This window comes from Condylura cristata, unplaced genomic scaffold (genome assembly GCF_000260355.1).
Source record: "Condylura cristata isolate star-nosed mole 26May11 unplaced genomic scaffold, ConCri1.0 scaffold00019, whole genome shotgun sequence".
Lineage (NCBI taxonomy): Eukaryota > Metazoa > Chordata > Mammalia > Eulipotyphla > Talpidae > Condylura > Condylura cristata.
Window position 1 is genome coordinate 19,162,367 of NW_004567120.1, and position 20,011 is coordinate 19,182,377.

Here is a 20,011-nt window from a genome sequence, read left to right on the forward strand (position 1 = left end):
GGTTTCTTCTACTTGAACTTCACACCTAGGATTTCTGAGTGACTTTTTCTACCCACACAACACGGAGCCGCCCCTCTGCAGCCAAGCTTGTGTGGTGTGGGGGAACCTTTGAGAAAATGTGAGCCTGGACAATGCCATGAAGTTTAAGTTCACTTAGCACAGACATTTCAGGAAGACTCCTTGCAGGAATATTTCTTTCTTCTTTAGCAGAAAAACAGGATTCAAAAGTCTCTGATGGTTCTGACAGCATGCATCACGATTATCTATGTTTTTTTTTTTTTTTTTCAGGTCACAATGACCATGGTTAAATTACTAGGTCATAATAATAAATGAATTACAGTTAAAAGTGATATAACATAGTTAATGGAGAGAGTAGCTTATTTGTGATCGAAACTATGCCTACAATGCTGACATCATCTATTGCAAGCAAGTTCCTTCCAAACAGGAGTCTTTGACAAGCAAAGGTTCACTACTATCCATATAGTACTGCACTTGCTCATGTATTTCCTTCTACCACATTTTACGAGGAAAAAATTAAGAAAAATGCCATATTTTCTTCTCCTGTCTGACATTACTTTTCATTTTATTGCTTTGCACAGGCAGCTTCATTGTCTACAGTGCCTTTTCAAGCAGAGTGATTTTTTTTTTCTTGTCAGACCAAATATTAAAGGAAAAGGAATAGAAGTTTGGTTGCCTGTAGTCAGAAATAGGAGGAGGGAGAGCTACTTTGGGTTTATAATCTGACTCCTGCTATCTCTTGCTTGCCTCCCTGGATGCTCCCAGGCTGAGGAGAATGTGAAGTGTTGTTTCTCTGCAGGGTAAGCTGGGTGCTGATACTACTGAATTAGGAAACTATCAGCTGCCTTTCCTTAGCTCCCTGAAGTCAGACATTTCCCAATCCTTGCAAAGGCAAAGACATTTTAAATATAAGGATGCTCACTTGCAAAACATTCCCCTATCTCTGAAAGACACATATAAGCAGACACTGCTAGTTTCCACGAGATCTTTCACGCTGCAGCTCCTTGACAGGAATGTATGCCCAGGCTAATGAATAGGAGGCTTGGGAAGGACTGGGGTCCAAACTGAATTCATGTCTGCTTAATTTACTCCTTCATATTCAGGTAATAGGTGATTTAAAAAATCCCAAATTGAAGGAAGGTTGCAAGAGTGGGTCTGATGGAGGCCCCAGATGTTTGATTATTCAATCCCCAGCTTCTAATGTGGGGGGGGAGGATAAGAGCACCCAGTTTATAGAGCACTCAGTAGATGCAGGGGATAAGTTACCTAAAAAGTACAGCAAAGGTGATCAGGTATCAAAGGAGAAGGCTCAGCTTCTAGCAAACTTTTCTTCATCTGTGATCTCACGATACTATTCATCCATAAACTTGAGACTCCCTGGAGACAGCAGATACCCATTTGAGAATTTGAGGCAACTGACACTTGCACAGAATTGCTTTGGGAATTTTTCCTTCTAAATTAAGGTTGTATACCATCAAATTAACACTGTGATGCTTCACTCTTCCAGAGGCTAAAGGTTAATACCCCTTGGATTGATTGTAGAGACAGAAGAATCAACGAGAGTGCCACTATGTTTCATTTAACCCTGATGATTCTAAGATTAAGCGGACCACTGCCAAACAAGATATCCACTAGAATACCATGGGTTTTATTCAAGAAATGTATCAATAGCATCACTACCTGTGGAGTTATTAATGAACCCCCCCCCATGGTTTTTATATATACCAAGACATTGTATTCTTGCCTCTCTACTGAACTAATTATGTGTCAGACACAGTACCTATTTTATGTGGGTTTTCAAAATAGTTTTAGAATGATTTCAAAACATTGCTCATTTCCTCACATCAGATTAGTATTACCCCCTTGTTTTTCACTGTTAAGAGGTTAAAACAAAGAGTCTAAGTAATGCCTCTAATCCTACATAACAGTTGAGGGGTGAAGCAACAGGAGAACTCCATTTCAGACACTGGTCATATCATGCACCACAGCTGATACGCATATTGCAAAATTATGTTGTTGGAAGAGACTTTAGATATGACCTAGTACAACCTCAAAATAGATGTTTGTATAATTCATTTGACAGCACTCTTGTCCAGTGGCTACCTTGCCTCTGCTCAGACAAGTGCTGTGATGATATGCCACTCCATCTCTCTCAATGGTTTTGAAATTATGTGACCACATTTCTTTCTTCTCCATCCAAAACTACTCAGCACCTTAGAGCTGCTCTCTCATGTAAGGAGCACTGTTAGGAATGATTTCCTGCATGTGGATACGGTACGCAGAAGGCAGTAAGGATGCACTCCTTTCTATTTCATGACTCAGGCTTGTGGTAGCAGCAGCCATGACTGTGGTTCGCTTAAGAGCCAGCGTCTAGTTATTTGTCTGTGCCCAGGAGTTACACACCCTTGAGGTGACTTTCCAGGAGACAGTTACCCAGATCAAGGTTCATGCAGTCTTCCTGGAAGGTATCACCCTGGAAGGCATTCTGTAGACTGAAGCTATCTTTTCCCTGTATGGGATGAAGGCCCTGATCACTCTGGGAGTAACTGGCCACAAGCTTAGGGCCAAGGTCCATTGTACTCTGGCCTGTGCAGGGGATGTGAGAAGCCCAACTCCCAGAGAGGCACAGAAGTGGGAAGAGAGGATTAAGGAGAGAAAGGTGACAGTAGTGGCGGGTATTGTACTGTTGTTTCATCAATGTTGTATCCACTTTCAGCAAGAAGAAGCTTACCAGTGCCACGTCCTTTGTGATACTTTGTCTAGTCAAAGCAAAGAAAGAAGTAAAAACCAAACAAAACCCAAAAATAAACCAAATAATGCTTTCTTATATTGTAGCTCATCCTCCCTAGGTACCTCCTTGCTCATCTGTTTGACTGATGGATGCTGGGTTTAAAGGTGTTATAAGATCTCAGCCTTGTTCCAAAGGAATTCAGGATGGAGGATGCTAGCTTAGTGTTCATCTTAGGCCATATTGCTCTGTCTTGCTGCTGGGTTGTCCTCTAATCCTGAAGGCCACAGAGTATGGAAATGACCACACTAGTGGAATCACTTAGCTGAATTTGTGAAGTAGGGCTTCTTCATAGGTAGAAAAAGTAAAAAAAAATAGTGTAATGACTAAAGGATAATTTCTAGTTAAAGATAGACTAGCTTGCTTAAGTACCTTACCTTGAATATGCTCTATAGCATTCTCTTCTAAATAAATTCCAAGATCCAGAGAATATTTCCATTGTGCTCAGACAAGCAATTACCCAGAAAATCTTTGCACTGACAGGAAAATATGTAAATCTAACTTGTCCCGGTTTCTGGTTTGCAAGTGGGAAACAGCTAATTTAGAAATCATAGAATTTTGACTTAAATAATAGAGACATTAACACTGGAAGAGAGAAATGAGGTTACTGATAGGGAAGGCAGAAAAATAGTAACACAAGGGCTAAGCCAGAGCTCAGCACTGTATACCTTCATGCATTATGAGTAGAGGCATTTGGCTAGCAAAGATGTGATTTATGACCACATGTGCATCATGGGTGAATGTTTCTGATCCAATGCCAGGAGCTGTTGGCTACAAACTGAATGAGTTTATTCATAAACACAAGTAAGTTTTGTTTTTGGTGAACATGTTGTAATGCTCTCCTGTTTCTACTGCACTAACCTGGAGTCAGAGATACAGTTGGACACTCATGTGGCTCTTTACCTTGGGTCTTCAGATCCCTGTCATCTAACAAGAGAGGTTTGTTTCATGAGGTGATGTGAGTCTTTGGGGGCATCATCAAAGTCAAAAATTTTGCTGTGGCTTTTGTTAAAAGCAATATCAGTTCCTTAAAATAACAAACATCTGATTAGAAAAGTTTTTTTTATATCTTTAGAATGTCTTTTCTCTCTACTAAGAGCTTAAATAGGGACCCTTTCTGGTGGCACAATGGGTTAAAGCACAGCACTATGAAGCCAGCCGCAGCGCCCTTAGTGCCAGTTCCATCCCCAGCCAGGGAGGTGACCCACACGGTGTGGCAGTCCTCTCCTGCCTCACCCGCTGATCCCCTCAGCAGTGCATTTCAGTCAATTCACCTATTCTGCTCCCTGCTCTGACTCTGGTGAATCGACTCACTGCCCCTGCACCTCTGGCCTCTACTCCAGTTCTGTATGCATAAATAAATCTTTAAAAAAAATCTTTCTAAAACAAAAAAGAGCTGAAATACAGGAAAATGTTGAGCCTATCAGAAGAAGAGTTTAGGTTATATTCAAAGATGACAGTTGATGATGCTGGATTTCAGAATGGGCAACTATATAGGATGTCATAGAATTTACTCTGAGTGACTATTAAGCTAGAACTTAATCATAATGTAGTATAAGTAGATTCATTTGGAAGTCACAAGTGATGCATGTTGGTTCTACTATGAAAGACATGCTGTTGAGCCTGGACAAATCACTTGCTCTCTATGAGCTCACTGCTCCTGTCTACAAAATGGAAAGGAAGTAAACCAGACGATATGTCCAGATCTAACATTCTATTAATTTCACACATTCAAAATGCTGTTTATGGCCCTCCCTGGTGGCGCAGCGGGTTAAAGCGCAGCACTGAAAAGCTAAAGCCACTTCCGCATGAGTTCGATTCCTGCTGGCCCCGGAGGTGACCACATGGCGTGGCAGACCTCTCCTGACCCGCCCGCTGCTCCCCTCAGCAGTGTACTTCGTTGATCTGCCTGTTCTGCTCCCCACTCTGTCTCTGGCGAAGCCTCTCGCCACCCCTGAGCCTCTGGCCTGTACCCCAGTTCTGTATGCACAAATAAATAAATCTTAAAAAAAAATGCTGTTTATGGTGTTGATGCCATGTTCCAAAAGACTTTCTAGGCACTGGGGATTCAAGAGTGAACAAAATAGGCAAAGCCTTTCTCTAGAGAGGTGACATAAGCACCAATAAATATATGTATATCAGGTGGTGATAAGTATTAAGAAGAATTATGAAACAAGTTAAAGGGTTAGAAAGCAACAGAGGGAACATGTGATTTTTTATCAGGAGTTCAGGGAAATTTTGAAGTGTTGAACATATCTAAGTAAAGGGTGTCAGTAGTGTAGATACTTGGATGAGGAATATTTTAGGCAAAGGCACTGAGACTACACAATTCTTTTGGGGGGAAATTTTTAATATATTTATTAAATCATCCTTCATTTTTATACAATGTATGGGTTCCCCATGAAACTCCCACCACCAGTCCCCCAGGCACCATCACCATAGTCCCTTGTGTTCTTCCCACCCTGTCCTGGTCCTTCCTCCTCCTCCCCTACAAAAAAAAATAAACAGTTCTTTAAGAGGTTCTACTGGAGTAGACTGAGTGAAGGAGAGAGTGGTAGGAGATGAGAGTAAAGAGATACAAGACCTTAAAGGCTTTGGAAAAGGCTTTGGAAGATTTTGAGCAGTGATACAGCTTGACTTATGTTTTTTAAAATGTGACTAATGATGCTGGGAAGAGACTAGATAATGAGGGACTAAGAGGAAATGCAGGAAAATCAGGTGGCTAACGTCAGTTGGCCCGCTAAGAGAGAACAATGGCTTGGATAGGATGATATGATAGGGGTGGTGACAAGCTGTCATATTCCAGGGTTTTGTAGATTGATTAAAGTTGTAAGGCTCTTGTCATTGACATGCCATCACCCATTCTTTGAAATCATTCTAGACATAATGAGTACATAATTACAGGTCATATACATTAAACATGACTAAAGCTTGAGTTACCTCATTGTGAGTCCCCCAGCTTACTAGCACTTCTCAAATAAAGGGAGGAAAAAATAACCTATGTAACAGACAATTGAGGGTGTTGGTAGCATCATTCTAGAGAGGGATTCTCCTTTTTTGAGTTTGTTAAATTGCTCTATTTTGAAGCTAAATGCCATTTTATTAACTCCTGGACAAAAAGAAGGTAAAAGCCTTTACATTATCAAGAAATCTTTCTGATCTATCAGTCAGGGTAGCCTGAACATCCTATTTTGATGCTGGCATTGGACTTCCTCAGTGGCCCAAACACATTCCTAATCTTATGTCTATATGATACTGAATAAAGTAAGAATTTGGAAGCCGTCCTATATATCTGATCAATGAAGACAGTTTGGAGAGTATAGACCAGAAATAGTATAGGCATGTCTTATCGCCTATTTTCTCCCTCTTGTATGATTCCCCCCTATTAAGGACATCAAGGAAAATGTTTTTCTATCTAATTAATATACTTGCTATCTTTCTGAAATAGCATGTCTGCTGTCAATGAAGTCAGGGTAAAGAATGGATGAAATGAGTTTTTGTTATTGTGTGGGTGTGAGAGCTCATTTCTCTGCCAAATACCAACAATTCTTCCTGTTTCTGTCTCCTTTCTCCTTCCCTTGCACCTGAGGTGGAGGCCTGTCTGATCCCTCTCTTTCTGGAAACTAGCTATGGCAGTCACGTAGTTTTTCTTTCCTTTGACTAAAGGTACTAAACGGGAAATTTGAAAATAAAGGAATAATTAAGCATGAAATGCTTTCATCCAGGCTGTCTTATACTAGACACACACTAAGATGCTTTAAGCATCACTTAAAACAATTCTGTACTTTTGGCAGAAAAGTTAAAGATCTGTAATACAATTGGCTTTGCCTTTTGCTTAAACGTGCTGTAAAACTTGGTGTAAACCACTGTTCTCTAATGAAATAAGGTGAAAAGTACTAAAGGATGAATAAAGTGCTAGTGGCCTTAATAAACGGAGTTTTAAAAAAATCAGTAAGAAAAAGGTATAGACTACAGTAGAGAAGTGGGTCAAGAAATAGAGTTGTTTCACAAAAGACTGAGCTAAATTGCTTATAATATGAAAAGATGCTAAATCACACTTATAAAAAAGATTCTTATGCAAAATGATGTCATACGATTTTTTCACCTGTCAAAATAATAGATTCTTTGACATAATTTAAAAACCCTTTTTGAAAATAAAAATATGATTTTTTCTGCAATCCATGATTATGTGGATATGAGCAATATTCATACACTGGAGAGCAATTCGGCAATTAATATATTTTTCAGTTCTTGGAAATATATACTAAATTTAAAAAATGCACATAACTTGTGATTCCATAATCCTATTCTAGAAACTTCCCTTACAGGTATAATTATACAACTATTCAAAGACCTATATATAAGGATATCATCAGAGCACTGTTTAGAAGAGCAAAAAATGTAAATTACTTGAAATAATTTGTTCATCAATAGAGGACTTATTAAATATGTACCTTTTGATGATAGAACACAAAGTTGTCTTTAATTAAAAAGATTATTGTAAAAATAATCATTCTCAAAGGGACATATGTCCATAATGTACTGTTAAGAAAAAGAAACAAGTTGCAGATCATTGGTGAAAGGAATCTGTTTATATGTATGTGTGTGCATGTGTGTTTCTGTTTGAGATTCATAGAAATACCTAGGAGAACATACATACATTGTTCATAGCGATGAGTTCTAGAGAGTTGGTTTTGAGTGTGGGAAACAGGAAGTTTTCCTTCATATACTTGGGTAAATATTAGACATCTGTTTTTTGGGTGGGTAGGCAAAGTGCAAACTATTTTAAATCCTAACTATTTCAGGTACATTGGAAGTGGGGAGATACTACTTATTCATTTTTAGTGTCACAGATTTCCTGCAATTCTGATATGGATAATGGAGCTTCTATGGTGGAAACTAACATCAAACTCCTCCAGTCTGCCACTGAAAAGCAGAAGGGAATTTAGAAATTCTGTTCTACAGCTTGGGAGATGTTTGTTACAGGTAATCAACCACCTTTCTGGAGGAAGTTGTAAAGGTGGCAGACTTTTCAGTAGAAACAGCTTCTTCTTCCTTCTCTGAATTGACTTTCTTTGGAAGGTTTTTTTCAGTGCTTTTTTCTTATCTGGCTTACAATAGTACTTTGCAAATGCACAGGAAACCGCAATGCACTTTATGGCAAGGCCAAACAGGACACTTTCCTTCACTCAAGCTTCTGGAAATCCTATGGTGAGTACCTTCCCTTCATGGAGGACTTCAGAGGCTGACTTATGCTTAGCACAGAGAATAGCTTCTGGAATGGAGTCTACTTAGTTCTGCTGGAAGCAACACAGTGTGAGTTTATCAGTAGGTTCCTGAACCCAGGATAGTCCTCACCATGAAGGCTCTCCTGACTCTAGAGACTTTCTGTTCATAAAGAAACTACTTCCTTTATCCTGTCTTATCTGTTGACCAAGTGCTAGATTACCAGTGGCTATTCAACAAAACTTGATGAGTCATTAGTCACCCCTCTTTTCTCAAACTATCAACCCTGTGCCTGCATTTTAAACTTCATTCTGTAAGAATTAAGGAGCAACTGTGGCCATCTTAGTGACATGACCAGACACCTATGCGCTTGTATATACAGCACTCTGTCATCTGTAACTGGACTTCTGTTTCAACTAATTGTTTGTGTACCTTCATTAGGTATTACCACAGTAGTGAACCCGCCACCAACTCACTCATGTGGCCGCAGAATCTATGTTTTTAGTTGCTGTCCTAGACTTTAGATGTTTATATATCTGCTCCCTTGCCTCAATTAAGTTATGGAGAGGCACTTGGTAACTAACTGGATGTAGGTGATTGAATGAAAGGGTGAAGATGAAGGTAGTAGCAAGGTCTCAAATCTAGGTAATTGGAGGAATAAAGATGCCATCATCTGAGAGCAGATACACTGGATGAGGAAGAGATTTGAAAGGTAAAGTCTAGGACAGCAGCCTAGAACATAGGTTCTGCCGCCACATGTGTGAGTTGGTGGTGGGTTCACTGTGGTGGTAATACCTAATGAAGGTATCTAAATATTACCTCAGTTAAAAATAAGTCACTAATTAAATTAATAAATAATAAATTTAAATGATATTACAAATAGGAAACATCTCTTATACATCATTATACATATCTTCAAAAATTTAAATGATAAATTCAAGTATGATTCCAATATATTAGTTTCAAGGAGTGAAAAATAATTCAATGAGGTTTGTCCTTTCCAATTGTGGCAAAGCCCTCTTGTCTGCAAGAACCTGACTTCCTAACCATCATCTTTGTCCACAAAACTGCAATAATACCTTGTTTGTCCAATAGAATCCGGGAACTTATCATAGATAAACTTTTCACTTAAATATAAAAAAGAAACATAGGCTTGTTGCCATACTGCCTATCTTTGAAACCCAGTAGGTCTGCTTACTAGCTGCTTCAGTATGCAAACATTATTAAACGTTCTCATATCTTGATGTTCCCCTGAAGAATGGATAATAGTATTATACTGCATCATGGGATGGTTGTGAGGATAGATAAGGTAATACATGATATGTATTAGGATGGTACCCGGCACATAATAAGAAATACTAAATTAGTGTTAGTATAGTAAGCTGAAATTTGGAATATAAATTATGGAGTTCATGATAGATTTTGAGCTACAAAGGGGAAAATGACAGATCTCTGGGTAGCCTCAGTATCAAAGAGAGAAAGACATAGGGATGCTGAAGAAGAGACTAAGAGGCAGTAGTCAGAGAAGGAAGAAGGTAACCAGGTAGACATTATTATATCATGGAAGCCAAGAGAGTTGTTGATCAATGAGATATCAAAAGGAATACAGACATTGGGCTTGTGAGTATAGGTAAGGGTTGAAAGAGAGAAGGGAGTGTCATTTGGGGAAGTAGATAGATGAAAGGGGCCAAAGATCATTATGGCCAACTCCTCACACATATTTGCTAAGAGCCTTTTCAACAAGGTCCTTGGGTGATCAGTGACTCCAAGTTCTCCCATCTCACATCAGTTCTTTTTGCCTCAACTGCCAGTCAGAGGACAAGTAGCAGGTAGTCAGAATGGTGGTGACTACTTACGAAGTGGCTCAACCCATGACCATACTTATTTTCCCATACTGCAGTTAGGATCAGAGGGATGGCAAATGAGCACAGGGGCTCAGGGTCTACCTGGTCCTTGTTCTAAACAAGTACAGGGTAGCATGAGCCCCGACCTTTGACTTTGTTACCAAGCCTTCACTCCAGATTGTTTAAGTTGGTGCTGGAGTCATTTCCGCTCCCCCAGGAATTACTCATTTACTTCCTTCTGATGTGTGTGCAGTCCCTCCTTTCGTCTGTTTCAGATCAAGGCCTATTTCTTTTCTGAATTGTTCCACTCCCACATCGTTGAAACCTGTATATCTAATTATATCCACAGTGGCGTCCTGTATTATCTACATCACACATTTTGGAGGATGTAGCCTGCATTTCTTCACACTGCTCTATTTCTGTCCTATGTTTGTTATTGGCATATGGAAAGGACTCGATGCAGGAGAGGGTTTGGTGCACTGAGATAGGACAGCTAGGAGGGGATGGAAGGAAAGTTCTGAGTTTTGCACTGATACGTCACATTTGCACTGAGTTTGTGACAAGAACCATAAACTGGAAATATCAATAATGAGGATGAAAGGAACATAAAAAATGGCTGTGTTTCAGACAGTCATCCATGTGAGGGGAAGGAGGTGATGATATCATGCACAGATGAGCTATCTGTGCCCAGGGACATGGAGAACAGGAAACTTCCCAATTGGACATGGGTATGTGGGTCAGGGCTACATACAGCCATGGGCATGAGGCTACAGAAAGGAAACCCTAAGGTGGTTGTGACCCCTAAGAGAGGGGGGGATTCACAGCTAAAAATACCTCATGTATTTATTTAGTGACTTGATTTTGAGGTTTCTCCCTTTCAAAGTATTATGCAGTCATCTTCCTTGGCTCACTTAAGACAAAATTTATTTTTATTTTTTGGTAAAGATTTATTTAAATGAATATAGAACTAAAGTACAGGTCAGAGGTGCAGTGCATTGAGAGGATTCACCAGAGACAGAGTGGGAAGCAGAACAGGCAGATTGTCGAAGTACACTGCTGAGGGGAGCAGCAGGAAAGACAGGAGAGGTCTGCCACACCATGTGGTTCACCTCCGGGGCTGGGGATCTAACTCGCACTGAAGTGGCTATGGCTAGCTTTCAGTGCTGCATCCTAACCCATTGCACCACCAGGGAGGGCTCAAGACAAAATTTAAACGATTATGTAGTTTTCTTTCTGAGAGGTGAATATTACTGGATTATGTCTTTTGTATCTCATGGAACACAGAAGGCATGCACATTAAGAAGGATGGACTAAGCATGTACATGTCAGTTCTCCCTACAGACTATACATTTCTTGAGGGCACTATCCATCCTTCAATTTTGTTTTGAGGCACATGATTAGGGATTAAAAATTACTTAGAAAACTGAATAGACGTAGCAGAATTGATCGTTTGCTGACAGTGTCATCAAGGAGCTACTCTAGATAGCTACTACTTGTAGCTGGTGTTACTTTCAGCTTTGTTGGGTTAGGCAGAGTGGAATCTTGTAAAGAGTGACTTGGGGGACAGGAAACATCTGTGTCAGTTCAGGCTTAAGTGAGTGACCCTGGTCATGTCGTTTCATTCAGATGCTTTCTAAACTACAGTTTTTTTGCGTGAGTGAGGTAGACTGTGTCTACTGAAAGACAGCACACATAAATGAACAGTTATCAGTTTCACCAATATGGTGCCATAAAGTCATTTCTGCCAATGAAGTGGCTATTCTCTTGATTTAGTTGACACAAGTCATTTTTTTGGCCTAGAATTTTGACTTTTTTTCTTTATTGATATAACACTGATTTAGCAATACTGTATATGATTTAGCAATACTGTACTTGATTTAGGGGGATGAGGCTAATCCCCCCCACAAATACATGTTATCACCCCACCCCTAACATCAAAGCACCCATAGACCTTTTACCCTAGGCAAATGACCTCCCTCTCCCCTTTGCTCCTATGCTCACTCTTCTCCCCAAGAAATTGACTTTGGGGATGGGAATCAAAGAGAATCATTAAAGGTGATATTCAGATCATTATACAATAAATACTTAGATTGGGAATTCTGTTTCATATTATAGTTAATAGTATTTGACATTGAATCTAATAATACGATATCATATCCAATTATATTGGCCACAACTTTGCTAAATATTAAAAAAAATATTGTCATCTAAATCACACAACCTATGTTGTTATTATGTCCATTATACAGAAAAGGAATTGTGCTCAGAGAGGGTAAACTACTTTCCCAAGATTATACAGTTTGAACTCATGGCTACCATGTACTAGTGGGTACTTATTAATCTGAAAAAATAAATAAATGAGATTAGTGAGCAGGTAAAATAAGCATAGCTTCAACTAGTAGGAATATGAGAATTACTCACCACCACCTATTATATACTGTCAGGCACAGTTTTAAATAATACACTTATAATATTTTATTTAATTATCACTATAACTCTATGAAGTAGTCTCCAGTCTCCATTATCATTCCTACTCACAGATGAAGAAGCTGAGAGTTGGAGAGATTGAGTGACTTGTCTAAGGAAGCACATCTAATAAGTGAGTGGTTACAAAACCTGCTTTCTAACTACTCCTAGTTGCTTGGTTCCTCACTGTCCCTCTCCACACTGTGCAATTTCTTGCTAAGGCTAAGGGTCAGATACTAGAAAGAATAAATGGAGTTTCTTGTTGTTAATTTTCTACAGTTTCAACACAAACAGTTATCAGTGTTGTTGAGGCTTAATCTCGCTAGCTCATCTGTGAGACCAATTTTAATTTGGAGCCATCTGCCACAGACAAATGAGTAATTATGGCAGAGACCAGAGGCGTGGGCCATGGGGAGAAGGTTGGCTTAGCCTCTTTCCGCCTGCCTGCATTGACGCAAGTGACCAAGGAAGAAAATTACTTGGGTGGTCTGTTGATACAGAGGTCAACACTTTACCACCCTGTTGCTCAGATTTTTAGAGCTTAGAGAGCATGGAATAATGCCTTTGAAGTCATGCAGCTTGTCTGCCAGCAGAAGGGAGATGACTGCCTTCAAGGCCAGTCAGAAGGAGCTGTGAACCAGCTCCCTCACCAGCCTCGCCCTCTCACTGTACTGGTAGTGCCTTTTGGTAAGTGCCACTTGCCAGCTGGTCTCTCCACAAACAATATGGCAGACTATGTGAAACTAATGAAATTAAGCTGAAAATAATAGTGGCCTCTGTCCAAAAGTTTTTTTAAAACTTTATTTTTCTCAAAAGACTTTGGATACATCCTTATCTTATTTCTTCTTTATGACATTCCTCTAGATTAGGAAGGGGCAGGTATTGTTAGCTTCATTTTGTAGATGAGGAAACTGAGCTGTAAGGTCATTCAGTAACTGGACATGTAGAACAACTTTGTAACTTGCCCAAGGTCACCTTGTTAGCTAGGCTTTGGCTAATACATCAAACTCTGAATTAGCCTGTCACACTTTTTCACCAGCATTTTTCCCAGCTATACTTGTTCCTCAGTGGCCAGGGAGATATGGGAGTTTGTGTGTGTATGCATGCATGCAAACAAGTGGACCTCTAGGATATGACCTGTAACCAAACCAAGGCATCTCTGCTTGGGTTTGCTTTACTTTTAGGCAGTATTTCATTTAGTGAAAGGCTCTGCTGTTGAAAATGTTTGAAATCCACTAATCTAGACTGGCATTTCTTATAGAGGATGTGATGGGGTGGAATTGTTTCCCCCAAAAGTTATGTTCAAACCTTAACCACCAGTACCTGTGAATATGACCTCATTTGGAGTAAAGAGTCTTTGTAGATATAATCAAGTTACAATGATGTCATTCTGGATTAGGATGGACCTTAAATCAAATGACTGATTTCTTTACAAGATACAGAAAAGGGACATTAGGACACAGATACAAAGAAAAGAGAGAACTCTACGATGACTGAGACTGGAGTGAAGCAAAGAGCCCAGGCAAGGAACAGATTATGTCTTTGAAGGAACCAGCCCACTGACTCCTTTATTTTAGACTTCTGGACTACTGAACGCTGAGAGAATACATTTCGTTTTGTTTTCAGCCACCTAGTTTGTGGTTATTTGTTATGGTATGCCTAGAAATCAAATACAGATAGAGGCATAGACCTCGTTTTGAGAGGTCTGCATATTCCTGGCCCAAACTCCAAGGTTATGTTTCTGTAGGCATGCTATAAGTCATAGAAATCTTCATTTTGACTAGTTCTTGATATGTACAGAGGCTGATCTTTGAACTCTCTTTGAGCATACCCAGATACAAGTGTCCTCTGTGGATTGCTGTTGGATTTGCTTTTTTTTTGCTGCTAATGTTCCTTAAGTGGCCCCCAAAGTCAGAAGACTGAAGAGAGCTTGATAGACAAGAAATTGGTTGGCATTAGACCTTCTGTAGTTCCAAACTTTTGAATTCTGAGTATAATTTGTAATTCTTTACCCCCCAAGGAATCACATGTCCCCTAGGTCAACAAAACAGGTCACTGTGGTTAGGAGTTGGACACTGCTAAGATAGTCAGATTTCTAGAGCAGTAAGAAAACCACAGAATTACACATACAAGAAGGCAAAAGAGTAACACCACAGATACAAAGACTTGTACTTATAATGTGTTCAGGAAGTCCTACTTGATCAAGCATCAAGACTTAGTCTTTATGAAAAATGCAAGTTTCCTTGTGAGTGTTGATACTTGAAGCCGATGCCATCCATTTTGTCCAGCTTCCAGTCTTTACCTAAGAGCAGTTTTAATAGAGTGGAAGAGTGAGAGGAGCACAATGGGCTGAGGGAAGGGTGGAGCAGAGAAGCTGAGTATTACTGCAGCCTGAGGCCATGTTTTATGGTCAGTGAAGTCAAGAAGGACACTAGTTTATCCACTCAAGATTGATGGAGGTCAACTGTGCTCAATCCCATGGAGAGACTGGAAAGATTCCATGAAAAAGGACAGTTGTTTGGATTCTCTGTGTGGGAGGAGAACCTTCCTAATAGCTGACTCAGCTGGACTCAAGGTTCTCCAAGAGGCCTGTGTTTGTTCACATCCCTGATTATTCCCAGGTAAACAAATTTGTTTTTATCTTGCAGAAAGGCAAAGGTCCATTACTATGGCAGCCCGTTGTTATAGTGTGTGACTTATTGCAGTGCTTGTCAGAGAAATGGAAGAAAATGAATGTTAGCAGAGGCTGATGGTAAGGATTGAGAGACCTGGCTATGGAACTGGTAGCTTTGTGGGATTGTACCTATGGTGTGATATTCAAGTATGGACAAAGGAGGTTTTATATTGTCTGAAATGCAATGTGTGTATGAAGGAATCTTGATAAAAACAGCCTGTCCCAAATAGCTTCACTCTGGTTTACCATATGCCTGACATAACCATTAGTGGTTCATTCTTAAGAGTTCAGCACTACTTTCCAGCAGGGGAAGGCATGCCTTAAATGGGACTTTAGAAAAAGTTTGCCTTGTACCTTTCTTCATCAGATTTTTTTCAGAGCACTAGAAAAGATGGGAAAATGGGGGATCATCAAATAAGGACATGATCAATTTTCAATAGTCAGATAGGGATGGTATTGCTAGATCCTTTGATACTTCGATGTGTTCTTTTCTTTCTCAAAAACAGTTATGAAACTGAATGACACCAAGTATGGGTCTTGCTCAATCAGCTGGCCAGGTGCTTTTCTAGAAGATACACTTAACTCCTTCATGTTAATCAGCATTATATGTTCATACATTGCCCATTATATGTTAGGCTAGGCACTTTGTTGGGTACAGATGCAGGAAACCTGCAGTTGGGCATTCGATTATGCATCACATTTGAGAAACAATTTAGTTACACAGACCAGAGGTTTATACAAATAGTATAAATACTATAAATAGGCTGACCAATAGTATAGTGTGGTGTGTGACTTGTGTCATGTGAAGGGTAGAGCAATGGTGACATTATTCAGAGAGAGAGAGAGAGAGAGAGAGAGAGAGTCAGTTTGGGAGGAGCTAAGTTGCCTGAGTTTGAGCCCTAGGTATGGGATGATTGAAGTATCCTGTGAGTTTTTTTTCTCCCCACGAGTAGAATGTGAACAATAATGATAGTGTCTGCCTAACAAAGCTGCTGGGAAAATTAAATAAGGTAACTTGGGCAAAAACTTATCATAGTACAGGTGGCTTATGTACCCTTGATAAAATGAATATTTACTGAGTATCTACATATTGATTTTCCTAGTTCTGGGATATAGCACTAAAAAAAAGAAAAAAAAAGTTCCTTCACTCTTGGCATTGTTAAATGCTTTTGGGTGTTGGAGTGTACTCAGGCCCATTACTCATGGAACGCAACCTTGTGTCTTGCATTCTGTTCTGTCAATTCTGATTCTTAGTCCATGAGTTTTTGCTTTGCTTATTTTCATTAATTTTTGTTTAAATACTCAAATAGTAAACTTATAAAATCCTTTTAAACCCAGCTTTGGCCACATCTCATATTTGTTGCTGAGTGTTTTCATTATCAAAGTTTTCTAAACACTTTGCAATTTGTTTTAGCTTTGTACTATCTGTGCTTTTGGGGAACATATTGAGGTATTACATGTTTGATGACTGCATTTTCTTTGTCCCTACTGTGTATCCAAAGCTGTTCTCTAAAAGAGGAGAGGCAGTGGATATACATGTCTGAATTGAGGAATTTTCGAAGGGCCTGGGGAAGACAGGTTTGGAAAAGACCATTAATGAAGTGTATTGTGTGCCAGACTTTCTCCCATTTGATTTCTCTTCTAATGAACAAGAAAACAGTGTAGTTACTGAAAGAATGAGCAGGAATGACAGGACTGTTACGAATTTTAGGAAAAATAGGCTGGCATAGTTATACTGGCTTTGATGTTTTGAGAGAGATGATGTGAACAGAGGCATAGTGTTGGGAAATGGAGAGCAAAGATGTCAAATATATGTTGAAGGAAGAAATCATAGGAGTTGGGGCTTGGACATAGAGGTAAGGGATAAATAAAAAATGACTCTAGAGTATTATACCTAGGTACTTTGGAGGATAGGAGAGCTAGAGGCAAAAGCCAAACACCTGGAGATGGAATGCAGTTACATGACAGGTACTAGGAAAACATGCGACTCCCTCTATCTGTCTACATCTGCACCATGCACTCAAGTATACAGGTAGCCCGTCCAAGCTCCATAATAGTGGCTGGTGAGAAGGAAAAGGTCCAGGACTGTGTTTGGTTTCTCCTTTTCTAGAAGGTAATCTTTGATTAGAGGAACAAAATGAAAAAAGAGGGTATACGGAGTACCCAAAGAATGTGACTCTTCTGGGAACAGAGATCACACTTTGGATGGTAAAGAATTCAATATCGATGAGCAAATGCTAATAAAGACAAGTGAGTATAATTCAGCATGAGCCATGCAGCTCTGGTATACCACTGAGATCACTGACCACCCATGATATTTCTGAGAGCAGAGGTGGCTGTGGTAGCGTTTCAGAACTTCAGCCTACCTAGATTTCCATAGTTTCAAGACTTCTGCCTTCGGTGCCCTGTTTCCCCTTGCTATTTCCCAGCCTGTAGGGATTTCTCTTACCTGCTTCTCTCCACTGGGCCGCCTATAGCTGAGCAGCAGCTCCACAGCACCCACTACTTCCTTGCGGATGGCATAAAGCAGTGCATCCCCTACGTACACGCTGTGGTTCAGCAGTAGCTCCATGATCTCCAAGTTCTCATTCTCAATAGCAATGAGCAGGGCGCTCCGGCCCAAAGGGTCCATGCAGTTGATGTTGACATTGTAGTAAATCTCAGCCTCCTGGAGGGCCTGCTTTACAGTGGCATAGTCCCCTTTCTCCACGGCATTAAGGAAGGCCTTCTCCTCTGCAGAGAGCTCTGTCTCGGCCCTCACTATTTGCAGGGGGATGCGGTCTCTGTATGGTGAATAGTTGACCTTTTTGTAATACAGCTGGGCCATTATTCATAGCAATTTGGAAACCTGAGTGAGGAGAGAGGGAAACCAAAGATATTCTTAGATACCTGAAGGTCTCAATTGGCCAGTTATAATACTACAGTCTTTCTCGCTTGCAGGGGATACAGCAGAAAAAAGCTCAAGCTTCTTTGTCAGAGGGACCTGCGTTCAGGTCCTGCTTTACTAGTTCTGTGAACTTGCATAAGTGATTCAAGCACTCTGTACTCCAAACATTATTGAGATTATTGAAATTAATAATATTGTTAGCAGATATTTGGTGGATCTTTGGTACCAGACCCTGTGCTAAATAATAACTCCTATTTCATAAAGCTATTACGAGGGTAAAATGAAGTGATATGTTATCAAAGCAACAGGCACAGGCTAACCCTACTGATACTTGGAACAATCTAGTTCCTTCCTTTGATTCTGAGGCCTGAAAATACTTGGGATAAAAATTCTGATTGGTGCTGCAGAGTTGGAAATCATCCTTGGTCATTTTCCTTTAAGGCCTGGACCTATGAGCCTGTGCTGATTTTCAGGATTACATTTGCTGCTGACCCAGATGCAAGTCCTGGAATAAAATCCTGTTTTTGTGCCAAATGAAACCCTTCTTCTTGCCACTGCTTACTGAGGTCATAGCATTTCCTCCACTGGGCCAAAGTCACCTGCAAAGGCAAATATGAACCATTCCAAACCAAGGAACTGACAGATCAGAAAATCTATTTGATTTAATTCTGAGAAGTGAATGGTCTATTTTATGTGAAACAGATCTAAAGCCAGATTACATTTAATAGAACTGATATTAGAGTGAGAATCTCTCATTGAGTTCCAACAATGTGTTTAACCTTGCTCTGAGAGAGTGGGAGAACAACAGCGACAATGACAGTCTTTGCTTTCCATTGCATAGAATGAATCAGGGTGTTGGGTTCTTGCCCCACAGTTTACAGATAAAATTGATGCACATTCTTTATTGACTCCGGGTACTACCCCTGTCATACAAGGGGATTTATCCTCCCCAGGGAGATTGCACCCCTTTCCCTTCCACCCCTGAGATCCCTAGCACCCTCTGAAGGCTGAATTTGGATGGATCCATCTTCTGTCTTTCATTACCAAGCTGTTTTGGCAACAAAAGGAAATAGAAATATGATAAAGTCTCTTTTCTTCTCTCCTGGATGTAAGAAAAAAAAATGAAGGCATGACGCTACTATAAACATTTACCTCACTTCCAGTTAATTACACCCGGCTTTGGCAGAGGGAGATATACATATATATATATGATACCAAGTGGTATTTGCAATTCATATGCTTGTGATCTTCTGGGAAGTTAGTATTTGAAGGTGAATGTAGCATCTCACCCTGAACAGCCCCAAATAATACATTGCTCTCTGTATCAAATCTCAAGAGATCACGGTGCTGTTTGGCTGTCTACAGAAACACTGATGTTTTCCTGTGTGACTGTCAAGTAACTCAGCAGTGGTTAAAGGAAGGCAGCACTTAGAGGAAACGTTTGTCACTAAACAACAAATGACTTTAATACTACTAATTGTTGACTGCCCTACCCCCCCGCCCCCACGCCCAATCTTCAGTTAAACCTAAAGAGAGGAGGAAGAAAAGACAGTGACCTCCTGAGGAGAGACACAACAACCCAAATTCAGTTTCTACTTATTTAATCAATACAAGCACCGTGGAAGTCTCCATGTACCTCGTACTCTGCTAGTCACATTTGGTGGGCATCAAAGAACAGGTCTCCACCCTCACCGTCCCTCACTTGGCCCATTCCACAGCCTAAAAACTGATCATCCAGACTATTTTCACCCCTTCCAGATAATCTTCCATACCAGCCTCAATTTATCCTGTGAAACACAAATCTCGTCCTATTTCACTCCTCCTTGGTTAGTTTTGTGCTGCTTTTGTGATGAAATCAACACTCCTTTTCCAGAGCTATACTGTTCTTGATTTATGTTTACCTCTCCAACCTCATCTGAAGTCACTCTCACCTTCATCCACTGTTTTTCAGCCATGTGGAGCTTTTATCAATTCTTGCAATGTGCCAAGTATTTTTTTTTTTTTTCATCTCAAGACTTCTAATCTCTGCCTGGAACCTTTTCTCTAGCTCTTCATTTTTTAACCCTCAAAAAAAAAAAAAAGTTACCTCCTCAGAGCAGCCCTTGCAA

At 40.1% G+C, this 20,011-nt stretch overlaps 1 protein-coding gene across 1 annotated transcript in view; it reads right to left on the minus strand.

Annotated features, from left to right (window-relative positions):
* The window catches only part of TRPC5 (transient receptor potential cation channel, subfamily C, member 5), a 227,480-nt gene that overhangs the window by 101,956 nt on the left and 105,513 nt on the right, over window positions 1–20,011 (minus strand). The window contains exon 2 of the mRNA XM_004685718.2: window positions 17,466–17,864. Coding sequence (XP_004685775.1) covers window positions 17,466–17,843 — 378 coding nt within the window. The 5' untranslated portion in view covers window positions 17,844–17,864. The remainder of the gene's footprint in view (window positions 1–17,465; window positions 17,865–20,011) is intronic.